The sequence below is a fragment of the Ostrea edulis genome, chromosome 4 (assembly GCF_947568905.1).
Source record: "Ostrea edulis chromosome 4, xbOstEdul1.1, whole genome shotgun sequence".
In the NCBI taxonomy this organism is placed as follows: Eukaryota; Metazoa; Mollusca; class Bivalvia; order Ostreida; family Ostreidae; genus Ostrea; species Ostrea edulis.
In genome coordinates, this window is record NC_079167.1 from 7418503 (window position 1) to 7444881 (window position 26379).

The window sequence follows — 26379 nt, forward strand, 5'->3', positions numbered from 1 at the left end:
ATATGATTATTGGCACCAAATATCTGACAGTAAGTGGGTGAAGTGTTTGATGTCATTATTTAATAAATATGATATAGTCATCATTGCTGTAAAATAGGGATATATCAGTAAAAAGGTTAAGATGCATTATTTCACACACACACCCTCTCCCAACTGTGGCCAAGTACAACAGTGGCAGAGAACATATATGCACTTATGACTAAGATGCATCCTAAGTTTATCTAAAATGTCTTGGTCCCAAAATGGCTTTGATAGCATGCTTGCTAGTCCCCTGAATTTCTATTAGGCCAATTCAACTTAATTGATAGATTATCATCCCCGCCCACCCCGATTTTTTTTTATTTTGCGAAACTTGCGATTTCCAGAAAATGTTCATGTCCAACTCGGGTTTTTACACTTTTTGTTTAGATTTTCGGTATAGCAACGTGAAAATCCACATGAAGAATATGGTTTCTTGCATTCTTACGGGCATAAATCTTGAAGTTTGGTATCTTCTTGTGTTTGAAATTAAGCTTAACCTGGAATTCGTCAAATTAAGCTTAACCTGGAATTCGTCTGTGAAATAAGCATAGATTGATATCCATCTTGCATTAAATGAAGAACTTCTGTTGACAAAAACTCGTTTGTCATTAATATTTTTCTCAGAAAATAAAAATTAAAAAATAAAATCCTCCCACACGCCCTATACTTTTTGGTGACCCTGGATGATAATCTACTAATTAAGTTGAATTGGCCTTATCTGGATAATAATTTCACAAAGTATGAAGTCTTTATCATCTAGTAAATAGCCAATGTTTATTCAGTTGCTATCAGACAGAAAAACAGTATGCTCATTATCATGGGACCATAAAAATTCTCTTCAGTACTGGTACTAACCTAGTTATACAGACTGGATTGTGCCCCCTTAACTTGTGTTTCATGTATTCAATCTTCTCCTTTGGATACCACATAACATCCTCTTCTTCAGGTGACTCTGGAGGAAATGGCCAGACACATTAAAAAATATTCATGCCAGAGCAGTTTTGCTTTTTAATACTAATGTTTTCACAAATTAATTTTTTTTTTTAATTTTTTTAATTTAATTTCTTTTTTAGTATTTAAATCAACTTGTTTTTCAGGTGTCAGATACATACCATCTCCTTTCATTTCATTCATTTGTTTTTCAGCATTTATCTAGTATGGTAAAGACAAGAAATGATTTTATTCAATGTGTGAAGTGAAATAAAGAAAGAACAATGTGGGATGAATTGGTCTCCAAAAAATGTGAAATCATAATTTTTAGAACTTCCTGTAATTAGTGATACAAATTTTAACCAGTTTTGTGCAAGTTCTGGTAAACTTGATATAAACAAGAGGTACTGTGAGCAATGCTCACTAGGAATACCCCCCCCCCCACCCCCCCCCCCCTTACCCCAATCTCCCAAAGGGTGTTGTTAATAGGTATAAATTATCTCTTTCCTGAGTGTAAAAAATGGTATGCCTTTGTAGAAGGAAATGGAAGATATAGTCTGAACACAAATCCATGGTATAAACCTATAATTTTGACCTTGAGATCAAAGGTCAAGGTCATAGAGAGGTCATGAATGTACATGACACATAGTCTCATGGTGATACACCCATGTCTTATGGTATGACTATGTCAAAACCCTATAATTAATTTTGACCTTGAGGTCAAAGTTCAAGGTCATATAAAGGTCATGAAGGTACCCGATACATGGTCTCATGGTGATAACCTCATGTGTCAAATATGGTATGCCTATGTCAAAGAACAAAGAAGTTATGGCCCAGACACGAATCCATTGTAAAAACCTTTAATTTAGACCTTGAGGTCAAGGTCATACAGAGGTCATGAAGGTACTCGACACATCGTCTCATGGTGATCCACCTGTGTGCCAAATATGGTATGCCTAAGTCAAAGAACAAAGAAGTTATGGCGCGGACACGAATCTGCACAGACGGACAGAGTGATTCCTATATACCCCCCTGAACTTCGCTCGGGGGGGGGGGGGGGGGGGGGGGGGGGGATATAAAATTGAAACGCTTTGATGCATCTTCGAGAGATACATCTGTGGTAGGTCACTCTACATTTGCAGAGCGAAAACAGTACTCAAAAGTGTTCTTTCTTGCATTAAAAACTCCAGAATTGCTTTAAATGATGTCATAATATACTACTCAAAATTTGATAAGGATCATAGATATTTTTCTGTTTAAAAAATTAATAACTGCATAACTGGCAATATTGTGTCCAAGTGAAATCAAAAACGTCTTCAACAAACTTGCACGTGCATTTCATGCCATGGGAAATGCGTTTCTCATCACAGTTTATGCTTTTGCTACCATTGCACGATTTTCACCCAGGCATCAGTGTCTGATTCTTTCTAAAATTTCAAACTCACTGGAGTGTTTACACTACGTTTATCAACACAATGCCCCCTCAACGTGCAAGGCGTCGCCTGATGACAGAACAACTGGGCAGATGTATTGGAATGCTTGACGCTGGCTATTCACAACGTGACGTTGCAAATGCACTAAACGTCAGCCAGAGCGTTGTAAACAGGGCCTGGAACCGACAGCAAACTTTTGGTACAGCAGCACACCGACATGGGGGTGGTCGTCAGAGGTCGACAACCCAACGCCAAAACCATTTTGTGGCTCTTCAGGCACGACGCCATCCCTTCTGGACAGCAACCAGCCTACGTAATGACCTCCTGAACGCCTCGGGGGTGAATGTGTCCACTCGGACGATACGGAATCGGCTTCACAATGCAGGTCTCAACTCGAGAAGGGCATGTGTTTGAGTCCCTCTGACTGTTCGACACCGTCGGGAGCGATTGGACTGGGCTGAATATCATGTCACTTGGACACAGAACGATTGGGTAAAAGTTCTGTTCAGGTATTGTTTGAACTTTACAGACAGGAGGCACCGAGTGTGGCGACGACAACGTGAACATTTCCATGATGCCAACATCAGTGAACATGACCGTTATGGTGCTGGTTCCATCATGGTCTGGGGTGGAATCAGCAGGGATGGAAGAACAGATCTTCATGTCCTGGAGAGAGGAACAATGACGGGGGTGCGGTACCGAGATGAGATCCTCAATGTTTACATCAGACCCTACACTGGTGCTGTTGGCCCTGAGTTCATCCTGATGGATGATAACACCTGTCCTCATCGCGCCAGGGTGGTGGAGCAGTACCTTCTGCAGGAGACAATTGTCCGTATGGACTGGCCAGTGTGCTCACCAGACTTGAACCCGATTGAGCATGTATGGAACATGCTGCAGATTGCCCTTTCACGCCGTAGAGCACAACCCACGACTTTGGTAGAGCTCGGAAATGCCCTCATGGAAGAGTGGAACAACCTTCCCATTGGAAACATCCAGATGCTTATTGACAGCATGGCTCGACGTTGTCAAGCTGTCATTGATGCAAGGGGAGGCCATACCCGGTATTGACACTTCATCGACTAAGTGTAATGATGGACTATCCCCAAAAACTGTGTAATTCTTTCTCTGGTTTGCTGTTAACTTTTTGTAATGAAATGCCTTTTGGTGTTGTTATTAGATTTCAAGCATTCGGTATTGATAAAAGTTCATGCCGTTCATGAATTTTCATTCATAACCTGAGTAAACGCGTTTCTGAGTCAAATTTATGTCTTTTGTTATGTTAGTGGTAAACGCAGTATTAAGTCTTCCCCGGAAGACATGTGTCGCCTGCTAGTTGATTCTATATGCAATATATCACGTATAAAGTTGAAAAAGTAAATTATTCAAATGGTTTTTGTCAGTTTAATACTCCTTTTAAAGGTTTTGAGAATTACTAAACATTCTTTAACGATAACTTAATTGAAATTGAAAGATGAGACATTATTATGCAATGGAATATGTGGGAGAATCTGTTTGAAATTAAGACATTTATTAAATGTAGACTGAATGAAAACATATGTTTGAAAATATGTATCAACCTGTTACTGTGCTCTTCAAGACAATGGTAATAACCATAAGTAATTATGTTCCCCAAACAAAGTTTGGGAACATATTGTTTTTACTCTGTTTCTTATTATTATTATTAAGGTCTTCCGTCTCCTGCGGAAGACCTTACTATTATTGTTCGCGTTCTTCTTCTTCATTATTATTATTATTATTTTCCTTGGTAGTACACGCGTTTTTCTCAGCCATTTCTGGTTCGATTTTCACGAAATTTTCAGGAAAGATGTCTTTTGGTGACGAGACTTTGCTTGCAAAATTTCGTGCTTGACGTCACTTCCGGTCAGGAGTTATCTCTCTTTTAGTGACTTTTTGAAGGGCCTTGTTGTCCACACATCTCCTCCGTTAGTTTTGAAGCTAGAGTCTTGAAATTTCTACACAAGATAGAGTAAACATTTTAGAAGATTTGTGGGGGATTCGATTTTACCGGAGGCGATTTGCCTAAACGCTCGCCTGGACCTGAAAAAATGGATGCCAAAATTTTTCGCCAATTTCGGCGATTTTTGACCTTTGATCTCCAATATCTTTTTTCTTGCAAATATTTTGTTAAGACATGTAGAACAAAAGTTGTGCACATTTACAAGATCTTTTCGAAAATATCAAGATTTAGGGGCTAACCCCTTAAATTAGGGATCTAGAAGGGCTCAAAGTCTACATCAAATATCTCAAAAATCATTAATATTTTGGTATAAGTCAAAGAACAAAAAATGTTCATCTCAACAATCCAAATCTATTCATATAAAAATTTAGGTCATATGTTACGTAATAAGGGATTTTAAGGGCCAAAACCATAAATTTTTTACCCCTTGTATCTCGAAAACGACAAATATTTTGAAAAGCAATAAAGAACAAAAGTTGTTCAGAATGATGATCTGAACAATATGCATATTTCGTTTTTACCCTATGTGGCCCCGTTAGGGAGCTACAGTTTGGCCCCTAAAAATTACTTCTAGAAATAACTCGAGAACGGTAAAGAATTTCTAAATACTTGTTGAGCAAAAAATGTTTGAAATGTCATGACCTTTCTTACGATATCAAGCAAAAGGGGCTGACCCTTTAAATTAGGGGCCCAGAAGGGTCCAAATTATTTTGAGAATATCTCAGAAACTATTAATATTTTGTGATGTCATTGAAGCGGAAATGTTCATCTAAACGAGCTTGTTCTTATCAAATCAAAAGGTAGGTCATATGTTACGTAATAAGGGATTTTAAGGGCCAAAATCATAAATAATTGACGCCTCATATCTTGAAAACGACAAATATTTTGAAAAGCATTATTGAACAAAAGTTGTTCAGAATGATAATCTAAACAATATGTACATTTAGTTTTTTCCCTATGTGGCCCCGTTAGGGAGCTACAGTTTGGCCCCTAAATATTTCTTGTAGAGATAACTCGAGAACGGTAAAGAATTTCTAAATACTTGTTGAGCAAAAAATGTTTAAAATGACAAGGCCTTTCTTACCATATCAAGCAAAACGGGCTGGCCCTTTAAATTAGGGGTTCAGAAGGGTCCAAATGTGTTTGAGAATATCTCAGAAACTATTAATATTTTATAATAAGTTGTAGAAGCGGAAATGTTCATCTCAACGAGCTTGATCTTATCAAATCAAAAAGTAGGTCATATGTTACGTAATTAGAGATTTTAAGGGCCAAAATCGTAAATATTTGACGCCTCATATCTTTAAAACGACATATTTTTTGAAAAGCATTATTGAACAAAAGTTGTTCAATGTGTCATAACCTATCGATCAATATCAAAAAATGGGTCTGTGGGCCTCATGGCTCGCCTGTAGAGTCGATATCAGTCGATTTCAAAAACTTGTAACTGGTAAATATTTTGTAAGGACATATTGAACAAAAGTTGTTCAGTTTATCGAGATCTATCGATTGATATCAAGAAATAGGCCTATGGTCCTAATGGCTCGCCTGTAGAGTCGATTTTTTGTCGATATCGGTCGATCTCAATAACTTTTTACAGGTAAATATTTTGTAAAGACATATAGAACTAAAGTTGTTGAGTCTATAGAGGGCTAACAAATGACATCAAGAAATAGGCGGGCCTTATGGCTCGCCTGGAGAGTCGAATTTCAAACGAATTTCACCGCAACTTTGCTTCAAAAGCTTATGATATGAAAAATTGATTATATCTAAAGTGTCTTAAAGTCGGAAACTAAATTGGGACTCATTTGTCTTTTTTTTTTTTTTTAACTCCGAGTGCATCAACAAATCGGACGGAAGACCTACTCGTTGCTCGCAACGAGATCGTGTCTAGTTATTATTATTATTCTTTTTCTCCGGTACTTTTTTGTCCGGTAGTGTTCTCAGAAACTACAAAAGGGATCGATATGAAACTTTCCAGGATGATAGTATAGCGTTTGTAGATGTGCATAGTGATAGTCATTTTGTTTGCACGTGCATGCACGCGGGCGCACGTGCATTGCAATTTTGGTACAAAAAATGGAAAATCAGAATATTGAAGGAAGCGATATAAAACCTAAATAGGATGATAGTATATCATTTGTACATATGAAAAATAATAGTTATTTTGCCAGCACGCATGCGCGTGCACGCGCATTACAAAATTTGTACTCTAACTTTGGAATCAGTCTAACTTTTTTGTTGTTCATTGAAATGGCTTGAAATTCATATCATAGGTAGATATTGAGACCCTTAACTGATTTACATGGTCAAAATTACCAATTTGCACGCGCATGCACGTGCGCTTCATTTTGATTGGATAATGCTAAAACGTATGTAACTATCTTATTTATGAAGCGAATGAGATGATATTCACAACATATGTAGACAATATGTGTATCTATATGTTGGTGTAACAAAAAATGCCAACGCACACGCGCATGCGCGTACAACGTTTTTTAAATGTTCAATTTTTAAAGGACGATAACGTTTTTGTTTTTCATCAAATTCTATTCATATTAGGGGTTTAGATGTATCTTGGTACTCCTTACAAATTGCTGTGGTTAGAATTACTGCTCAGCACATGCATGCACGTGTGCTGATTTCTGATTGGACGATTTTAAAATCGCTATAACTTCCTTATATTTGGTGGAAACGTTATGAAATTCATACTGTGGGTATATGATACAAATGCCTGTTGAACGACATCAACAGAAATTGGGAATCATACACGCGTGCGCGTGTATGCACGTGCAACGCTTTCTTTCATTTCTTGGTACTGAAATGACCATATTGAACGTACTACATGTAATTAAAGGCTAAAATAAAATGATTTTTTCCTATAGATTCACAAGGACATCACTTTTTAATTGGGGGAGGTTTGGGGAACATCTGTAACGGTCCCCGTTACAATTAGAACTAGTTATCTGTTGGGTTTACTGCTTAGTCTTGTCTTTTTATATATCCAATTTACTGTTTCTCAAGAAAAATCATAATTAGTGCTGTTCTGAAATAACATATACTGTCCTTCAGTATGGGAATTACAAATACTGTCCTTTTGTACATAAAAATACTGTCCTTCAGTTAATCATAAAATAAAATGTTCAGCAAAAAATTTTTTGCTGTAAAAAATTCTAAGTCCCGGCAAACAGGAAGTTGATAAGCGACAGATTCGAAAATGTCTTGCACAATACAGTTGGCCACACTGATGCTCTGTGCCAAATATCAGGGAGTTGCCCCATGTGGTTCTTGAGAAAACTGTGACAGAAATTTTTTGTGACGACGCCAGACGACGACGGATAGTGATCCCTATATGTCGCCACTGCGTGTAACGCAGGCGACACAATTACACACATATAGTAACCTAGTGATCCTTATCAAATTTTGAGTAGTATATATAATGGGATGTTCAAACAATCATTGTCAAAATAAACTTAGCAAACCAATGAAAGTCATTTACAAGGGCCAATCAATTTAAAGCCACAAAGTTATCGTCAGTAAAATTTTGTTCAGCTTGAAATATTGGTGCACTGACCAGCCAATCAACTGATGGTTCTTTAACAAAGATGTCCATGGTATTTAACAAAAGATCACAGTTGTTCCTCAGAGCCCGGAGGGTGTGAATCATGGTGGATTCCATCAGGCCGTGAACCTGTAGTGGCATCATCAAGTTGCGCAGTTGTCGAGTCAGGCGGAATGGTATTAACTCAGGAATGGGCAGGAACTGAGATGCAGATACATAAAAAAGTGTGGTTACTTGTACTGTTGATGATTTTGCTGAATTTTCAAGCACTTGCACATTAATTTTGATCGCCATGTAAGCAAAATTTTTGACTTGCATATTGGGTAATCTAAAACATTTCAATTCAAGCTAAATGTAAGTCAAAGTGTACATATACCTGTGTAGCAGAGCCAAAAGCATGGCCAAAATCAATCCCCACCATCTCTCCATTTTTCAAGTTCACCATAAAGTTGGACAAATGACGATCACCAATACCAAGTATATACTGACAGATGGAAATCAAAGCGTGTGTTGATGCACACTTGCAGCGGAGGACGTGAAATGCTTCTGGTGAAGTGCTCATCTTGTGGAAAGCGCGCCTACCAAAATTTCAAATCTACATTGCAGAGGTGTATGTTGAAACAGTCTAAAGATGCTGATGTTTTACTTTTGACATCTGGTTTCAGATTGTGCATATACATAATGTTTAAAAATTTACTTGGTTTAAAGTATTTGCCATTGCAAATTTTGGATAACGTTTCTACAAAATTGTACCATTATATTAAGGGCAGACAACTAATTTATGAAGCACAACATAATCCTTTGTTTTATATCAGTACAATTAACTGGCAGCAATTTAATTTGTTTAACAAATCCAAAGTAGCAACATCTAGAAGGTCTAGGTTTGTAAAATAAAGTCTTTTTTGCTGGGATACATCAGTGAAAATATTTGCAATACTTAGCCAAGTGTGAAGAACTCTACAACTACATACCCCTACAGTATGTCCCACATGATACGTTATAAACCAAGGCATTTTAAAATGACTTCCTGCATTTAAAGGTCTATGGAGAGGCAGTTAGTAAATGCCCTATACCATATCTTGACAAGTCCCAAGGTATACTACTCCCTTTTTCTACAGTGCATACCAATGTGTCCTACCTTGATAAGTCCCATGGTACACAACTCTCTTTTTTATGTAGTTCCCTTTTAGTTTCTGTCATATTGTATTTAAGGTACATCTGCATGTATGCAGGAATTTGATCTTTGTTCAGCTTCATTATCCAGTTACTATGGAGATGTACGGGTCCTTGTCTAAAATATAAAAGCATGTTGCACATTCATGCATTACACAAATCCACATTAGCATGCTGTTTACTACTAACACACGTCATCACTGACCTCTGAGAGAATAAAGATTCATGGGACAGATACATGTACAATTCAGTCCAAGACTTGAAACATTACCATACAAATCATAAAACATCTGATTTCCCATGTACAGTTATTAATCAACTCCTGTTACAAAAGCAGTCTTAATCATCACGAGGAATATTTCTATTAGTTAGATATCTCTAGTTGCAAAAGTATTCTTGATCACTGTATGTCTGCAATTTGAGAAATATCTTGTCATGATTCGGATGATGTGGAGGTTTGTAAAGAAATGTATAAGTTTAAGGAAACTCCCCTTTCTGTGGGTAGTGCTGTGGTGAAAAGATCTAGAAACTGACAAAATCAAGGTGATCAATAGCAGCAGACAGGGTGAAGGTGTACCTACGTGTACCTGTATGTATAGTACTAAGAATCTATAACTCGTGTACATGTATGTATAGTACTAAGAATCTATAACTCGTGTACCTGTAAGTGTAGTACTAAGAATCTATAACTCGTGTACATGTACCTGTATGTGTAGTACTAAGAATCTATAATACATGTATGTGTAGTACTAAGAATCTATAACTCGTGTACATGTATGTATAGTACTAAGAATCTATAACTCGTGTACATGTACCTGTAAGTGTAGTACTAAGAATCTATAACTCGTGTACATGTACCTGTATGTGTAGTACTAAGAATCTATAACTCGTGTACATGTACCTGTATGTGTAGTACTAAGAATCTATAACTCCTGTACCTGTATGTGTAGTACTAAGAATCTATAACTCCTGTACATGTATGTGTAGTACTAAGAATCTATAATTCATGTACCTGTATGTGTAGTACTAAGAATCTATAACTCGTGTACATGTATGTGTAGTACTAAGAATCTATAACTCCTGTACATGTATGTGTAGTACTAAGAATCTATAACTCCTGTACATGTATGTGTAGTACTAAGAATCTATAACTCATGTACCTGTAGGTATAGTACTAAGAATCTATAACTCCTGTACATGTATGTATAGTACTAAGAATCTATAACTCATGTATGTGTAGTACTAAGAATCTATAATTCATGTACCTGTATGTGTAGTACTAAGAATCTATAACTCGTGTACATGTATGTATAGTACTAAGAATCTATAACTCGTGTACATGTACCTGTAAGTGTAGTACTAAGAATCTATAACTCGTGTACATGTACCTGTAAGTGTAGTACTAAGAATCTATAACTCATGTACCTGTATGTGTAGTACTAAGAATCTATAACTCGTGTACATGTATGTGTAGTACTAAGAATCTATAACTCATGTATGTGTAGTACTAAGAATCTATAACTCATGTATGTGTAGTACTAAGAATCTATAACTCATGTATGTGTAGTACTAAGAATCTATAACTCGTGTACATGTATGTGTAGTACTAAGAATCTATAACTCCTGTACATGTATGTGTAGTACTAAGAATCTATAACTCCTGTACATGTATGTGTAGTACTAAGAATCTATAACTCATGTACCTGTAGGTATAGTACTAAGAATCTATAACTCCTGTACCTGTATGTGTAGTACTAAGAATCTATAACTCATGTACCTGTAGGTATAGTACTAAGAATCTATAACTCCTGTACATGTATGTATAGTACTAAGAATCTATAACTCATGTATGTGTAGTACTAAGAATCTATAATTCATGTACCTGTATGTGTAGTACTAAGAATCTATAACTCGTGTACATGTATGTATAGTACTAAGAATCTATAACTCGTGTACATGTACCTGTAAGTGTAGTACTAAGAATCTATAACTCGTGTACATGTACCTGTAAGTGTAGTACTAAGAATCTATAACTCATGTACCTGTATGTGTAGTACTAAGAATCTATAACTCGTGTACATGTATGTGTAGTACTAAGAATCTATAACTCATGTATGTGTAGTACTAAGAATCTATAACTCATGTATGTGTAGTACTAAGAATCTATAACTCATGTATGTGTAGTACTAAGAATCTATAACTCGTGTACATGTATGTATAGTACTCAGAATCTATAACTCCTGTACATGTATGTATAGTACTAAGAATCTATAATTCATGTACATGTATGTGTAGTACTCGGAATGTTTAACTATATGTGAGTACTTACTTGCTGTGTATGAATTTAGTTTCCTGCTCTGTAAGATTGGAATACAAGAACTCCTTCAGTGGTATTGTATTGTTCATCCATTCTATGAAACCGACTCTGAAATACACCAAGTCTTCAAAATATGATGCTCCATTTCTGTAAAACTAGATAGTGCTAAACAGAACATGATTTTTGTTATTCTTAGATGTACACTACAGGTGTTCAAAGGACCGTGATAAAACTTGGAATGGTAGAGAGAATGAAGGCGGAGTCAAATCTGGAAATAAAGTCTGATCATTATGATTTTATAGTAACTGGATTGCATATTTACAATATCCTGGCATTGTTTTGACACACTGTCCATCAAATTTATAGGTAATTCGCTTGATTTCAACAACATTGAACTTTATCTTGCATAGATAAATTTTTTTTTTTTAAAGTTTATGTATATTTATTTGTTCTTTTCTCATGTTAAGATAGACATACATGTATATATTTACAAGACAAATTTCTATTACATAAAGAAGTTTTGCAGTCAATAACAACACAGACCACAATCATCACAAATTCCAGTCACCTTACACAAAGCACACATTCAAATAAATAAAGACATTTTCTTGGCAGGTATAAATCATTTTCTCAAAATCACTGTCTCATTATCAAGTCCAAACAAGTTGTTAATTTTAACTATAATTATACAACATGTGTATGCTAGATGCCATTACTTTGAGAGTGAAAAACAATTTTATTAAATTTGTTTTTCGGGACCCAAATTTCACTTCAAGAGATAGAGAGTATATTTGCTTATTTATGTAGAAAAAATAATCAGGGCCATGACATCACTTAGAAAGATCAAAATTTTGAAGAGATCAAGGTTCGAGCCATCATTTTTATGGACATGTAATTAAAACAAAACTGAAAGCACAATTCGCACATGTACACATCAGAGACCTCTCTGTACTCACCTTGGTGTCATTGGAATAACTTGATAAGTTTTAATTTTAAGATTTCTCTGTTTGCAAGCTGGATCACTCTCCAGAACTTGATTCATTAGGAAAAAGAGCTGTTCTATTCTCTGGTCCTGCCTTAAATCTTCCCCACCCTTCACAAGATAGTGATACTCCCTCTCATCATTCCCACGGATTGTTACCCTCTTCGGTTTCCGTATTGAGGTCATAACTTTAACCTGAAGAATTTGGATCCATACTTTAAATAATTGTCTTCTGTTAGTTTCATAGTACTGCATGATCAAATATTTTCTTACTTTAATATACATGTACATGCAGATATACCATGGAATTAACAACTTCCCACTTACCCTTTGATCAAATCCTACCACCTTGATGTGGTACTCTGGCAAAGGCTTTGTCACACCATCATACTGACCTACAAGTGCAGAATATATCTGAACATACTGATTCTATACTTTCAAATATAAAGGTATTTATTTATACTGTTCTGGAGAAAGTCAGTCACAAGGTCAAAGATCATGACTTCCTTTTAAAACATGAATGAAAATAAAAATATCAGCAATATTTGTCTATTCATTTAAAAAAAACCACTGCCTAGCTGAGTAGTGAGTAGGTTCAAAATACATGTATTGTTCATATCCTCCACTTTTCATCCTTGTCAAATTTATCTGATGTAGATTCCTCCCTTTAAACAGACTTTTTTTTTTACGCTCAGTTATTTTTAATGGCACACATGTTTACTTTTTATATGCCTGTTATAGTGTTGTGTAGTGCATCTGTCTGATTGTTCATCTGTCAGCACCTTGTGGATCAAGTAAAAAAATATCTATAAGGCTAGGATCATCAAATTTGGTACACAAGAGGAAGAAGCCTATTGTGTTTTTGAAGGTCATACATACATGGGTAATTTTGTAGGCACAAAATAAGATAGAAATAGTACTAAACAGGCAAGGATAATTAAATTTGCGACGAGTTTTGAAATGATATTTATATTTTCATCCATGTTTTAAAAGGAAGTCAGCTATCATGACGATGTAGAGTACCTCCTTTAGAGGTTTCGAACATACCCGGGATTTCCAGCTCCTTCCCCTGAATACTGGGGTTGAATTCTGACAACCACTGACAGTAGTCTTTGAGTGTCTCAGGCGGTTTCAGGTTTTTCCCCTTTACTTCATTTGTCATATCTGTGTAGACCTTCCTGTAGGCATTCACAAATTTCTGAGTTGAAAAAAAGAGAACATACCTTAGTGCACATAAAAATTATTTACCGAGTGTTGATGCTCAGAATTCTTAATAAAGAGGCCTATATAGAGGAAACTAAAGTTGTTCTTAAAGGTACATGTGTAATTAATCATTTTGAAGATTTCAAATAGCAATCGGTTGCTCAGAAAATATTAATAATCAGACTAGGGAATTGGTTTTTTAATTTTTCACTCACACTTAATGTCATGTCCAAGATTTTCTCACCATCTTTTCCAAAGTAACTGTCGACATCTTTCTTAAATCTCTGTTGATAAAACAGACAATTCATCTTAAGAAAAAGTTCTGTGAAGCTGTGATAGTGATCAGTAAATTTTGCACAGAAGATGTATATAGTTGTATTGATGCATGTGGTGGATCAGCACATTTTTTACACTGCTCTTCTTCGTGTTTCCAAACACACCAAACTCATACCAATATGCATGAAATTGCACATTTGAATTGATTATACTTACCTCAGCAAACCTTTTGGGGTATTTTCCCTTGTCCACCATACTTTGGGTTTCTTCAGTCTGGGACCTCTGGCTGGCCCCTCGGACCACTGTCTGGGAGAACTCCAGGACTTTTTTGTACATGATTTGAAATTCCTGCCTCATAGCTTTTTTGTCTGGTTTTTTCTTATTGAATTTCAGTCTTGTATCATCAAACCAATCCTATAAATAGATAGAAAAATACTACATGTATTAAGTAGACTGTTCCATTGAAACAGAAATAATGCTGCAAACCTCCCAACCATGAAGAATCTGTCAAGAGTATCAATGTAGAAAAAGGGATATCTCACCTATGGGGTGAATATTTTGGTCAAGGATGTGGATTATTTTTCTCCAATTATTTGGTAATTTATACTATTTTTTGATTATCTCTGCATGGAAGGGACAAAGTTCTTTTGTACTCTTAAATCTTCCAACTTTGAATGATATTGGCACTATGGTTCTCAAGAAGTTGAAAATGTTTTTTTTTTTAAATAGACAACAATCAAACTTCAATCAGAAGTTTCATCTTATGTAAGCTAAATTGGAAATTGTTTTTCTCTTTCATTATATCTCATGACTTTTTATTTCTCAGTCTGAGGAATGCATCTTCCATAAAGGACACATCACAAGTATAGAAAAGTATCTGCATTTTGTCTTTCTTATAGTAATTAATTCTGATACATGTAGTTCGTTCACCACAATATAGACATAAATGTAAGACCTGATTTCAAAATTTCTCGTTAATTAGTTAGGTAGTCACGTGGTACAGTGACGTCTCATGCGGCTTTCATTGATCAACTGATTGAGAAAGTAGTGTTAGATATTTTTAGCAAGAGTACCGCAAACGGTACATAATACGCCCGTGAAATGCTTACATAGGGTGTTTTTCTTGTGCTATAATTTGTATAAATTTGCTTCATGGAGTATCAGCCATCATGAGGCTGTGACAAACTTTCATATGAACAAAGGGCCTTAGCTTAAAAATCGAGATTTCCTCAAAATGGACCAAGTTCAACAACCTGTAATTTTCTCAAAAATTGTAGAAAATCAAAATCCATCCCACATGCACATCTTCAGTACCTATACAAACACTCCACAAAATAAGAAGGTCCTCACTTGAAAACTGTGGGAGGAGTTGGGCAGACAAATTATATACCCTCCATAGAATATTAATTTCCAAATAGACTAAGATCGACAACCTGTAATTTTCTCAAAAATTGTAGAAAATCAAAATCCATCCCATATGCACATCTTCAATACTCATACAAATACTCCACAAAATAAGAAGGCTCTCACTTGAAAACTGGGGGAGGAATAGGGCAGACAAATTATGTACCCTCCATAGAATATTGATTTCCAAATAGACTAAGTTCAACAACCTGTAATTTTCTCAAAAATTGTAGAAAATCAAAATACATCCCACATGCACATCTTCAATACCCATACAAACACTCCACAAAATAAGAAGGCTCTCACTTGAAAACTGGGGGAGGAGTAGGGCAGACAAATTATGTACCCTCCATATAATAATTATTTCCAAATAAAGGGCAAAACTCCTGGAAAAATGGATCAAAATTGCAGTATGATCTAGAGTGACCCACAAAGAAGCTACACAGCAAGTTTCAGCATGATATGTGAAAGGGAAATGAAATTATAAAGAGAAAACCCCGAATGGATGGACAGACGGACATCGCTGTACCATAATACATCCCGTCTAAAGATGACGTATAAAAACTCAGCTTTTAGGGGTATAATTTATTCACCATGGACAACATCTATCATGATGTTGACAAATTTCCCAAGTCTTGTATGTTTTAGCCACCAGTGCATACAAACAGCAATGTAAATACCCAAATATAGCAAGAAAAGCTAGTATGAAATCAGCAATTGTGAGTAAATAATGTTTACAGGGGCCGTTGTCTAAACATTATTTGGTAATGCTATTCCTTTACACATCTGTAATTAGCGTTTTAAAAAAAAATACACAGTGCAATTACTATCAAATTCATTTTTGGGTAAGATAAATTATGATACCTTACATTGTTGACAACTAGGCCTATTGTCACGAGTGCATTTCAAAGAAGAAGAAAAATAATAAAATTTATAATGGAAATCACAATACTTTATTTTAATAAAGCAATTTTATTATTTTTTTAAATTTTGATCTACACTGCGTTAGGAAGTGGGAGCACAGCCTTTATATACTGTACTTGATGTTACGCGTTCATTTAAAAAAAGATAAATAAAAGCATTATAATTCAATTCTAAGTAATAGGAAATACAATATTTTATTATCTACAAAAAATTTAATAATTCTTTATCTTTGGTAGAAACTGGGAGCACAAGTTGTATGTTGTTACAAGGTGATAGTCAGTTGGTGGGAGTGTGTATTGAATTTGAAGACTGGAACAGAATTATGTATTTAATTTATATACTGTAGGCCTAGAAGTGCTTAGCTTCGACATAACCATTTTCTTGCAGTTTATCTAGGTTTCTGTCTAACAGCTTTTTGAAAAAGTACATAGAATAAGGCTACTGGTTTGTTTTATAGCATAGTCCTTGCACTGACAAAAATTTATTCACGTCTTTTTCCTCACACCTTCCTTTGGAAAATAAAAAAAAGAAGCTCAGTCTAAATCCTTTCTACTGACAGCTTGTACACCCTTAATTGGCACAAAACACTCTAATGCAATGTTATTTACAAGCTGTTAACGTGACAATTGGCTTTTTTGTCGATTCTAATCTGTTTATGAAATGACTAACAATCATATTCAAACTTTCTCACTCGAGGTCGCATATGACATCACACATAATAGTGCGTAAAACCTTTGCTTTAGATCCATGGTAAAATATCGAAGTAAACATGCATATCGCAAGATTTGAATTTCACCATTTTCAAACTCGACAACTATCCAAAATGTTTCATTTAGAACACATTTAAAGTAGTTTTAAGCATGAAAAGAATTAATTTTGCTGTAAAAATTAAAAAGTTTAGAAACATGCAATGTGTCCTTTAATGTAAAGTGGTACTTGAGATGACTAAAACATTCATTCATAACCATACTCCTCAGATGTGATTTGTTAATGAAAGAATCTGATAAATAATATGTAAGAATAGTTTTCATAAGTACCTTGAAAATTTGATCTGGCTGGCTCATATGTTCTAGAGCTGATATGAACTTTGAAACCAGAGGAAGCTGCTCATCTCCTAATTTGTCATTGAGTCTGCCAAAATACAATATTCAAATGCATGAAATTCTTATTCCATGTCTGCAAGATTTGAGATTAAGGGTATACTGTTTAAACCTGTCTACAATAACAAACAGAAAAGCATTATGTAATTTAACAAGGTTTTTGATAAAAGCACCGAGCCTAAGAAACTTAGATATTATAATTATGTTTGTCTATATTTGGTCACATGAGTATTTTCACGTCATTACACTCACTCGTATATTGTTACTTGATTATTATATAACTGTACCATACCAATAAGATGTTTCTCAAAGTTGCAATAAACTAAACTAAACTTAAACCTTGATCATAACAAGAGGCCCAAGGGCCTAGAATCGCTCTTCTGATAAATTGTACAACCCCACCATTTCTATTCTTAGCCTCTTAGTATTCTAAATCTTTAGTTAAATCCTAAGAATTCAAAAAAAGTAGGTCAATGTGACCTACTTTTTGGTTTACACATTTTGAGAACTCAAGAAATATCAACTGACAAAGTTTGATGATTTTAAGCCAATTAGTATCTGAATATTGAAATATAGCTGTCAAATTCCAATCGTAGGTCATGGTGACCTACTTTTTGGTCAGCGAACTCCGAACATGCAAGACCCATCAACTGACAAAGTTTGATGACTGTAGGTCAAATAGTATCTGAAATATATAAATATAGCCGTCAAATTCCAAAAGTAGGTCAAGGTGACCTACTTTTTGGTCAACACCCTTTGAACATGCAAGACGCATCAACTGACAAAGTTTGATGACTGTAGGTCAAATAGTATCTGAATTATATAAATATAGCCGTCCAATTCCAAAAGTAGGTCAAGGTGACCTACTTTTTGGTCAACACCCTTTGAACATGCAAGACGCATCAACTGACAAAGTTTGATGACTGTAGGTCAAATAGTATCTAAAATATATAAATATAGGTGTCTAATTCCAAAAGTAGGTCAAGTTGACCTACTTTTTGGTCGAAACCCTTCGAACATGCATTGACTCAAGATGCATCAACTGTCAAAGTTTGATGATTGTAGGTCAAATAGTGTCTGAAATATAGTAATTTAGCTGTCAAATACCAAAAGTAGGTCACGGTGACCTACTTTTTGGTCGACACAAACCGAAGACGAAGACGCATCAACTGACAAAGTTTGATGATCCTAGGTTTTACAGTGCCCAAAATATGCATCTAAAATTGAAAATGTGAAATTTGAATATCTGCAAAATTCAAAAAGTAGGTCACTGTGACCTACTTTTTTATAAATATGTTTCAAGGCCTCAAGATGCATCAACTTACAAGATTTGATGATTCTAAACCTCTCGGTATTTGAAATAACAACTTAAAATATATCTATAAATGATAAGCCATAAAATTCAGAAAGTAGGTCACGGTGACCTATTTTTCAGTTGACGCATTTCAAGGTCCCATGATCCACCAACTGACAAGTTTTGATGATCATAGGCTTCAAAGTGTCCAAGATATGCATCAAAATTAATTTTAAAATAAATACCTGCAAAATTCAAAAAGTAGGTCACCGTGACCTACTTTTGAGACAACTTGACACAAGGTCCTAAGATGCATCGACTGTCAAAATTTCATGATCCTAGTCCTTATAATGACTAAAATATCTAAGATTTAAGGAATTTAAAATTTTTTTTAATTTAGGTCAACTTTGAAGTGACCTTGAGACCACGCCCTTTGCCCCAGGGTAATGCCTTGAACAAATTTTAATCTACAACATATCCTCATCCTTATGTGTAAGTTTGGTGATAATCTGCCCAGTGGTTCTTGAGAAGAAGATTTTTTAGCAACCACTACTTTTGTTTGTATTTTCCTGATTATCTCCCCTTGTTAAAGGGTCACATCCCTCTATTTAGTATGTATGAAAGCCCTTGGGCCAATGATACCCTGTACCAAATTTGAAAGAAATTGGCCAAGGGGTTCTTGAGTTATAGCCCTTTTTCTAAAAAGTTTACGCACACCGCACAAATGGCCATAGCATTAGCTCTTTGAGCCTTTGGCTCAGAAGAGCTAAAAACAGAACTACATTGTAAAATAGATAGACATTATATTTGGTGAAATTAAATGTCAAGGTGATATTTCAGAAATAGGTGAAGGTCAGATGCGGAGGTCATGTTTGCAACAATATGACTTGGCAATGCGCATCTGAATATTATTTAATTGAAAGTAAGAAAGGCTACATAGCCACATGTTTCAACAAGAAATATTTTAGAAATATATATGTCCCCTGTGTGGCAATATTGAAAAGGATAAACTCTAAATTTAGAATGTCTGTAATGATAGTGAAAAATATGGATCAGGGCAACCACAATACTAAATTTGATTTTTTCTGATACTGAGCAGACATCTCCAAATAACCAGTCATGACATTTGACCTTGTGACTTGAAAACTAGTAGGGGTCATCTACTCTTTAAGGGGTACTAGAGTAAAAAGTTTGATATCTGTCATCAAAGGGTTCATAAGTTATCAAGTGGACAATAAATATTCAGAGTAGTTTGACCTTGTGACCTCAAAATCAATAGGGGTCATCTAATTCTTAGGATGTGCCAGTGTATAAGGTTTGATGTCTGTCAAGCAAAGGGTTCTTAAGAAAATTGAGCAAACTGTATCCAAATATCCAGTTTGACCCCTGACCTTATACTTCAAAATCAATAGGGATCATCTACTCCACAGGGTAAGTTTGATGTCTCAAGTAAAGGGTTCCCAAGACATTGAGTGGACAATATCTTACTATGTCCAGTTTAACCTTTGACCTTGTGACCTCAAAATCAAATGGGGAAATCAACTTCTTAGGGGAAACCAGTGTACAAATTTGAAGTCTGTCAAGCAAAGGGTTTTCAAGATATTAAATGGACAATATATTTGATATCTGTCTAGCAAATAGTGAGGACAACACTCGGTCTACCGACAAATCTTATCAACCAACAGATGCAAACCAGTATGCTCCCCTCTTTTCAAGGGGGTCATAAAAATGAAGAAAATACACTCATATAATCTAATTTGACTAAATGAGGACAAGAATCCATTTTTAAACAATAAAGCCATCCATATAGCAAAGCCAAAAACAGCATCTTTATCTTTAATCATGGGGCATACAATTAAACTTTTGATGATGCAGGTCTCATTATACAGTAAACCTTAGTCTATTCCAGAAAAAGAAATCTTCAAATTACACAATTTCCACAAAACTGGATATTTCTTATGATGTGATTCAAAGTTTAAACAAACATTTCAGATTGCTTCACATCTATATTATACAGGTATTACTGTAAATAAGTGTTAGAGTAAATAACAAACCAGTATAAAACAGTCAACTCCAGCCACACATTTACCTGGAAACAAAAGCTTCATTTTTCTTGTCTGTAAAGCTATATCCCTCACTGCTCAGCTTAAAGGGGTACACTACAGCCTAGTAAACAATGTGTTAGACTTACTATACATGTTCAGTAGAACTGTGGAAGAAAATACTCATGAAAATTTTAAAAGACAATGATTTCTTTTTTAAATATCAATAAATATATATTGAGGAGGTCTTGTGGTGTTTGTATGATACCTGAGGATAATTTTCAGCAAGCTCAGTCAGAATGTGGTGTAAAGTGCTTGCTTCCGGTTTATCCAACAATGCCATCATCTGACTAATCCACATAATGAACATCCAACAGGGAACCTGTCCACTCTATGAACACACAGAAACAAAACTCATCAAGTGCAAAAGTAAATGCCTCTTTGATAGCGATGAAGCTGAAGTTTACACAGTACCATAAATCACTTTTTATTCAAGTGAGCTTTACTGTTGTACAACTTGTTGTCTCGATGTTTATATAAATTAAATAAGCTTCTTGTCAACATTTTTTGTATACTAGATACTTAGCAATAAATAAACTGACCATTCTTGAAAATTATGCCCGACTGATAAATTTTGACCAAGGAAGTAAAGTCTAACGTAATAAATGTATGAGTAATACCGTAGTTGTTCAATTTATCCGATACTAAAGTTATCTTTGAAAAGAATGAAAAACTGCTAAGGATTACCTTTTCAACAAAGGTGGAGCGAATGTCTGGATACCTTTCCACCAGCTGAAGTAACCGTGGAAACCTTTGTCTGGCCTCCATGGAATCAAGTTTCATAGCATTCAACAGACAAACAGTTATTGTTTCTGGAAAATTCTTCTGACTTTCTTTAGAGAGATGCAGACTCTCTGTCTCTGAGTAGTACAAAAACATTGAAACAAAAACATGAAGCACATACAGGTACATGTTTAAACTCTGAGTTATAATCCTTCTCATACATGTAGTTGAAGGCAGAAAAAAGTGTCAACTTCAAAAAGAGGAAAACACTACGAGAAGAAAGTCCTAAAAAAAAAAAAAAAAGAATGGAAAAAAATTGCCGAGACACACCCATGTGAACTAGGATGTACATATACTTAAAGGTAAATTATAATAGAACTGTGAAAAGGAAAAACTCCATACCACTATCATCTGTCATTCTAAGGAACTTATTGCAGTATTGGGCCACAGCTAGATAGGCCTCCTCTAAACCATAGCGACAAGCGCGAGTTGATCGACCATCATATGACAATCCAATCTTCATTTGCTTGTATCCTTCATCAACAAGACATTCAGCTAACTGAAAGATATAAGTCCCATACTACATGGAGATTTTTTTCAACTACATTTACAAACTATAGTGTTCTTAGGAATATGTGTGTCACAGTAGAAATGAAAATGCTATGTTCTTTATCTTAAAGTTCTAAAGATGTAGGGTGTGAGAAATGAACAGAAAGATAATGGACAAATCCCTTAGTGTTGTCACACTTCACATACCTCCCACAATCCCTTAGTGTCGTCACACTTCACATACCTCCCACAATCCCTTAGTGTCGTCACACTTCACATACCTCCCACAATCCCTTAGTGTCGTCACACTTCACATACCTCTCTTTGGTCTAGCTTTGAGGCCTTGGCCATGACCTTGATTTTCTCTGAGTTTTTGTCACTGAGGCTACTAAAGCAGTTTTCACTTAATACGCCATCCACCAGCAGGCCAAAAGCCTGTCCCATAAGCATAAAATGTCGGCGGCCTAGCCCAGACTCTTGTCCAAGGAATGGACTTCCCCTGAATTTACCTACCAAAAAAAAAATCCTTTTCATAAAGAAAACTATCTAGCTGCAAAATAAAAATCCATGAACAATTTTAATTTTCTAATTTTCATTATTTTTCCATCACACATAATATGATGTTCTACATAAAAAAAATACACTGAGAGTACTAATGCAAATATGTACATTCACCATCAACCAAATGTTCTACATAAAAAATACACTGAGAGTACTAATGCAAATATGTACATTCACCATCAACCAAATGTTCTACATAAAAAATACACTGAGAGTACTAATGCAAATATGTACATTCACCATCAACCAAATGTTCTACATAAAAAATACACTGAGAGTACTAATGCAAATATGTACATTCACCATCAACCAAATGTTCTACATAAAAAATACACTGAAAGTACTAATGCAAATATGTACATTCACCATCAACCAAATGTTCTACATAAAAATACACTGAGAGTACTAATGCAAATATGTACATTCACCATCAACCAAATGTTCTACATAAAAAATACACTGAGAGTACTAATGCAAATATGTACATTCACCATCAACCAAATGTTCTACATAAAAAATACACTGAGAGTACTAATGCAAATATGTACATTCACCATCAACCAAATGTTCTACATAAAAAATACACTGAGAGTACTAATGCAAATATGTACATTCACCATCAACCAAATGTTCTACATAAAAAATACACTGAGAGTACTAATGCAAATATGTACATTCACCATCAACCAAATGTTCTACATAAAAAATACACTGAGAGTACTAATGCAAATATGTACATTCACCATCAACCAAATGTTCTACATAAAAAATACACTGAGAGTACTAATGCAAATATGTACATTCACCATCAACCAAATGTTCTACATAAAAAATACACTGAGAGTACTAATGCAAATATGTACATTCACCATCAACCAAATGTTCTACATAAAAAATACACTGAGAGTACTAATGCAAATATGTACATTCACCATCAACCAAATGTTCTACATAAAAAATACACTGAGAGTACTAATGCAAATATGTACATTCACCATCAACCAAATGTTCTACATAAAAAATACACTGAGAGTACTAATGCAAATATGTACATTCACCATCAACCAAATGTTCTACATAAAAAATACACTGAGAGTACTAATGCAAATATGTACATTCACCATCAACCAAATGTTCTACATAAAAAATACACTGAGAGTACTAATGCAAATATGTACATTCACCATCAACCAAATGTTCTACATAAAAAATACACTGAGAGTACTAATGCAAATATGTACATTCACCATCAACCAAATGTTCTACATAAAAAATACACTGAGAGTACTAATGCAAATATGTACATTCACCATCAACCAAATGTTCTACATAAAAAATACACTGAGAGTACTAATGCAAATATGTACATTCACCATCAACCAAATGTTCTACATAAAAAATACACTGAGAGTACTAATGCAAATATGTACATTCACCATCAACCAAATGTTCTACATAAAAAATACACTGAAAGTACTAATGCAAATATGTACATTCACCATCAACCAAATGTTCTACATAAAAATACACTGAGAGTACTAATGCAAATATGTACATTCACCATCAACCAAATGTTCTACATAAAAAATACACTGAGAGTACTAATGCAAATATGTACATTCACCATCAACCAAATGTTCTACATAAAAAATACACTGAGAGTACTAATGCAAATATGTACATTCACCATCAACCAAATGTTCTACATAAAAAATACACTGAGAGTACTAATGCAAATATGTACATTCACCATCAACCAAATGTTCTACATAAAAAATACACTGAGAGTACTAATGCAAATATGTACATTCACCATCAACCAAATGTTCTACATAAAAAATACACTGAGAGTACTAATGCAAATATGTACATTCACCATCAACCAAATGTTCTACATAAAAAATACACTGAGAGTACTAATGCAAATATGTACATTCACCATCAACCAAATGTTCTACATAAAAAATACACTGAGAGTACTAATGCAAATATGTACATTCACCATCAACCAAATGTTCTACATAAAAAATACACTGAGAGTACTAATGCAAATATGTACATTCACCATCAACCAAATGTTCTACATAAAAAATACACTGAGAGTACTAATGCAAATATGTACATTCACCATCAACCAAATGTTCTACATAAAAAATACACTGAGAGTACTAATGCAAATATGTACATTCACCATCAACCAAATGTTCTACATAAAAAATACACTGAGAGTACTAATGCAAATATGTACATTCACCATCAACCAAATGTTCTACATAAAAAATACACTGAGAGTACTAATGCAAATATGTACATTCACCATCAACCAAATGTTCTACATAAAAAATACACTGAGAGTACTAATGCAAATATGTACATTCACCATCAACCAAATGTTCTACATAAAAAATACACTGAGAGTACTAATGCAAATATGTACATTCACCATCAACCAAATGTTCTACATAAAAAATACACTGAGAGTACTAATGCAAATATGTACATTCACCATCAACCAAATGTTCTACATAAAAAATACACTGAGAGTACTAATGCAAATATGTACATTCACCATCAACCAAATGTTCTACATAAAAAATACACTGAGAGTACTAATGCAAATATGTACATTCACCATCAACCAAATGTTCTACATAAAAAATACACTGAGAGTACTAATGCAAATATGTACATTCACCATCAACCAAATGTTCTACATAAAAAATACACTGAGAGTACTAATGCAAATATGTACATTCACCATCAACCAAATGTTCTACATAAAAAATACACTGAGAGTACTAATGCAAATATGTACATTCACCATCAACCAAATGTTCTACATAAAAAATACACTGAGAGTACTAATGCAAATATGTACATTCACCATCAACCAAATGTTCTACATAAAAAATACACTGAGAGTACTAATGCAAATATGTACATTCACCATCAACCAAATGTTCTACATAAAAAATACACTGAGAGTACTAATGCAAATATGTACATTCACCATCAACCAAATGTTCTACATAAAAAATACACTGAGAGTACTAATGCAAATATGTACATTCACCATCAACCAAATGTTCTACATAAAAAATACACTGAGAGTACTAATGCAAATATGTACATTCACCATCAACCAAATGTTCTACATAAAAAATACACTGAGAGTACTAATGCAAATATGTACATTCACCATCAACCAAATGTTCTACATAAAAAATACACTGAGAGTACTAATGCAAATATGTACATTCACCATCAACCAAATGTTCTACATAAAAAATACACTGAGAGTACTAATGCAAATATGTACATTCACCATCAACCAAATGTTCTACATAAAAAATACACTGAGAGTACTAATGCAAATATGTACATTCACCATCAACCAAATGTTCTACATAAAAAATACACTGAGAGTACTAATGCAAATATGTACATTCACCATCAACCAAATGTTCTACATAAAAAATACACTGAGAGTACTAATGCAAATATGTACATTCACCATCAACCAAATGTTCTACATAAAAAATACACTGAGAGTACTAATGCAAATATGTACATTCACCATCAACCAAATGTTCTACATAAAAAATACACTGAGAGTACTAATGCAAATATGTACATTCACCATCAACCAAATGTTCTACATAAAAAATACACTGAGAGTACTAATGCAAATATGTACATTCACCATCAACCAAATGTTCTACATAAAAAATACACTGAGAGTACTAATGCAAATATGTACATTCACCATCAACCAAATGTTCTACATAAAAAATACACTGAGAGTACTAATGCAAATATGTACATTCACCATCAACCAAATGTT

At 34.6% G+C, this 26379-nt stretch overlaps 1 protein-coding gene across 2 annotated transcripts in view; it reads right to left on the bottom strand.

Moving 5' to 3' along the window:
• The window catches only part of LOC125668227 (DNA-dependent protein kinase catalytic subunit-like), a 114076-nt gene that overhangs the window by 518 nt on the left and 87179 nt on the right, over nt 1-26379 (bottom strand). For both annotated transcript variants that reach the window (XM_056161798.1, XM_056161799.1), the window contains 17 exons: nt 22293-22483; nt 21828-21984; nt 21390-21562; nt 20911-21033; nt 20690-20766; nt 17244-17337; nt 14095-14292; nt 13818-13886; nt 13447-13597; nt 12727-12794; nt 12374-12594; nt 11430-11525; nt 9066-9218; nt 8304-8505; nt 7940-8128; nt 1134-1173; nt 877-973 (listed from right to left, as the gene is read on the bottom strand). In XM_056161798.1, coding sequence (XP_056017773.1) covers nt 877-973; nt 1134-1173; nt 7940-8128; nt 8304-8505; nt 9066-9218; nt 11430-11525; nt 12374-12594; nt 12727-12794; nt 13447-13597; nt 13818-13886; nt 14095-14292; nt 17244-17337; nt 20690-20766; nt 20911-21033; nt 21390-21562; nt 21828-21984; nt 22293-22483 — 2299 coding nt within the window. The remainder of the gene's footprint in view (nt 1-876; nt 974-1133; nt 1174-7939; nt 8129-8303; nt 8506-9065; nt 9219-11429; nt 11526-12373; nt 12595-12726; nt 12795-13446; nt 13598-13817; nt 13887-14094; nt 14293-17243; nt 17338-20689; nt 20767-20910; nt 21034-21389; nt 21563-21827; nt 21985-22292; nt 22484-26379) is intronic.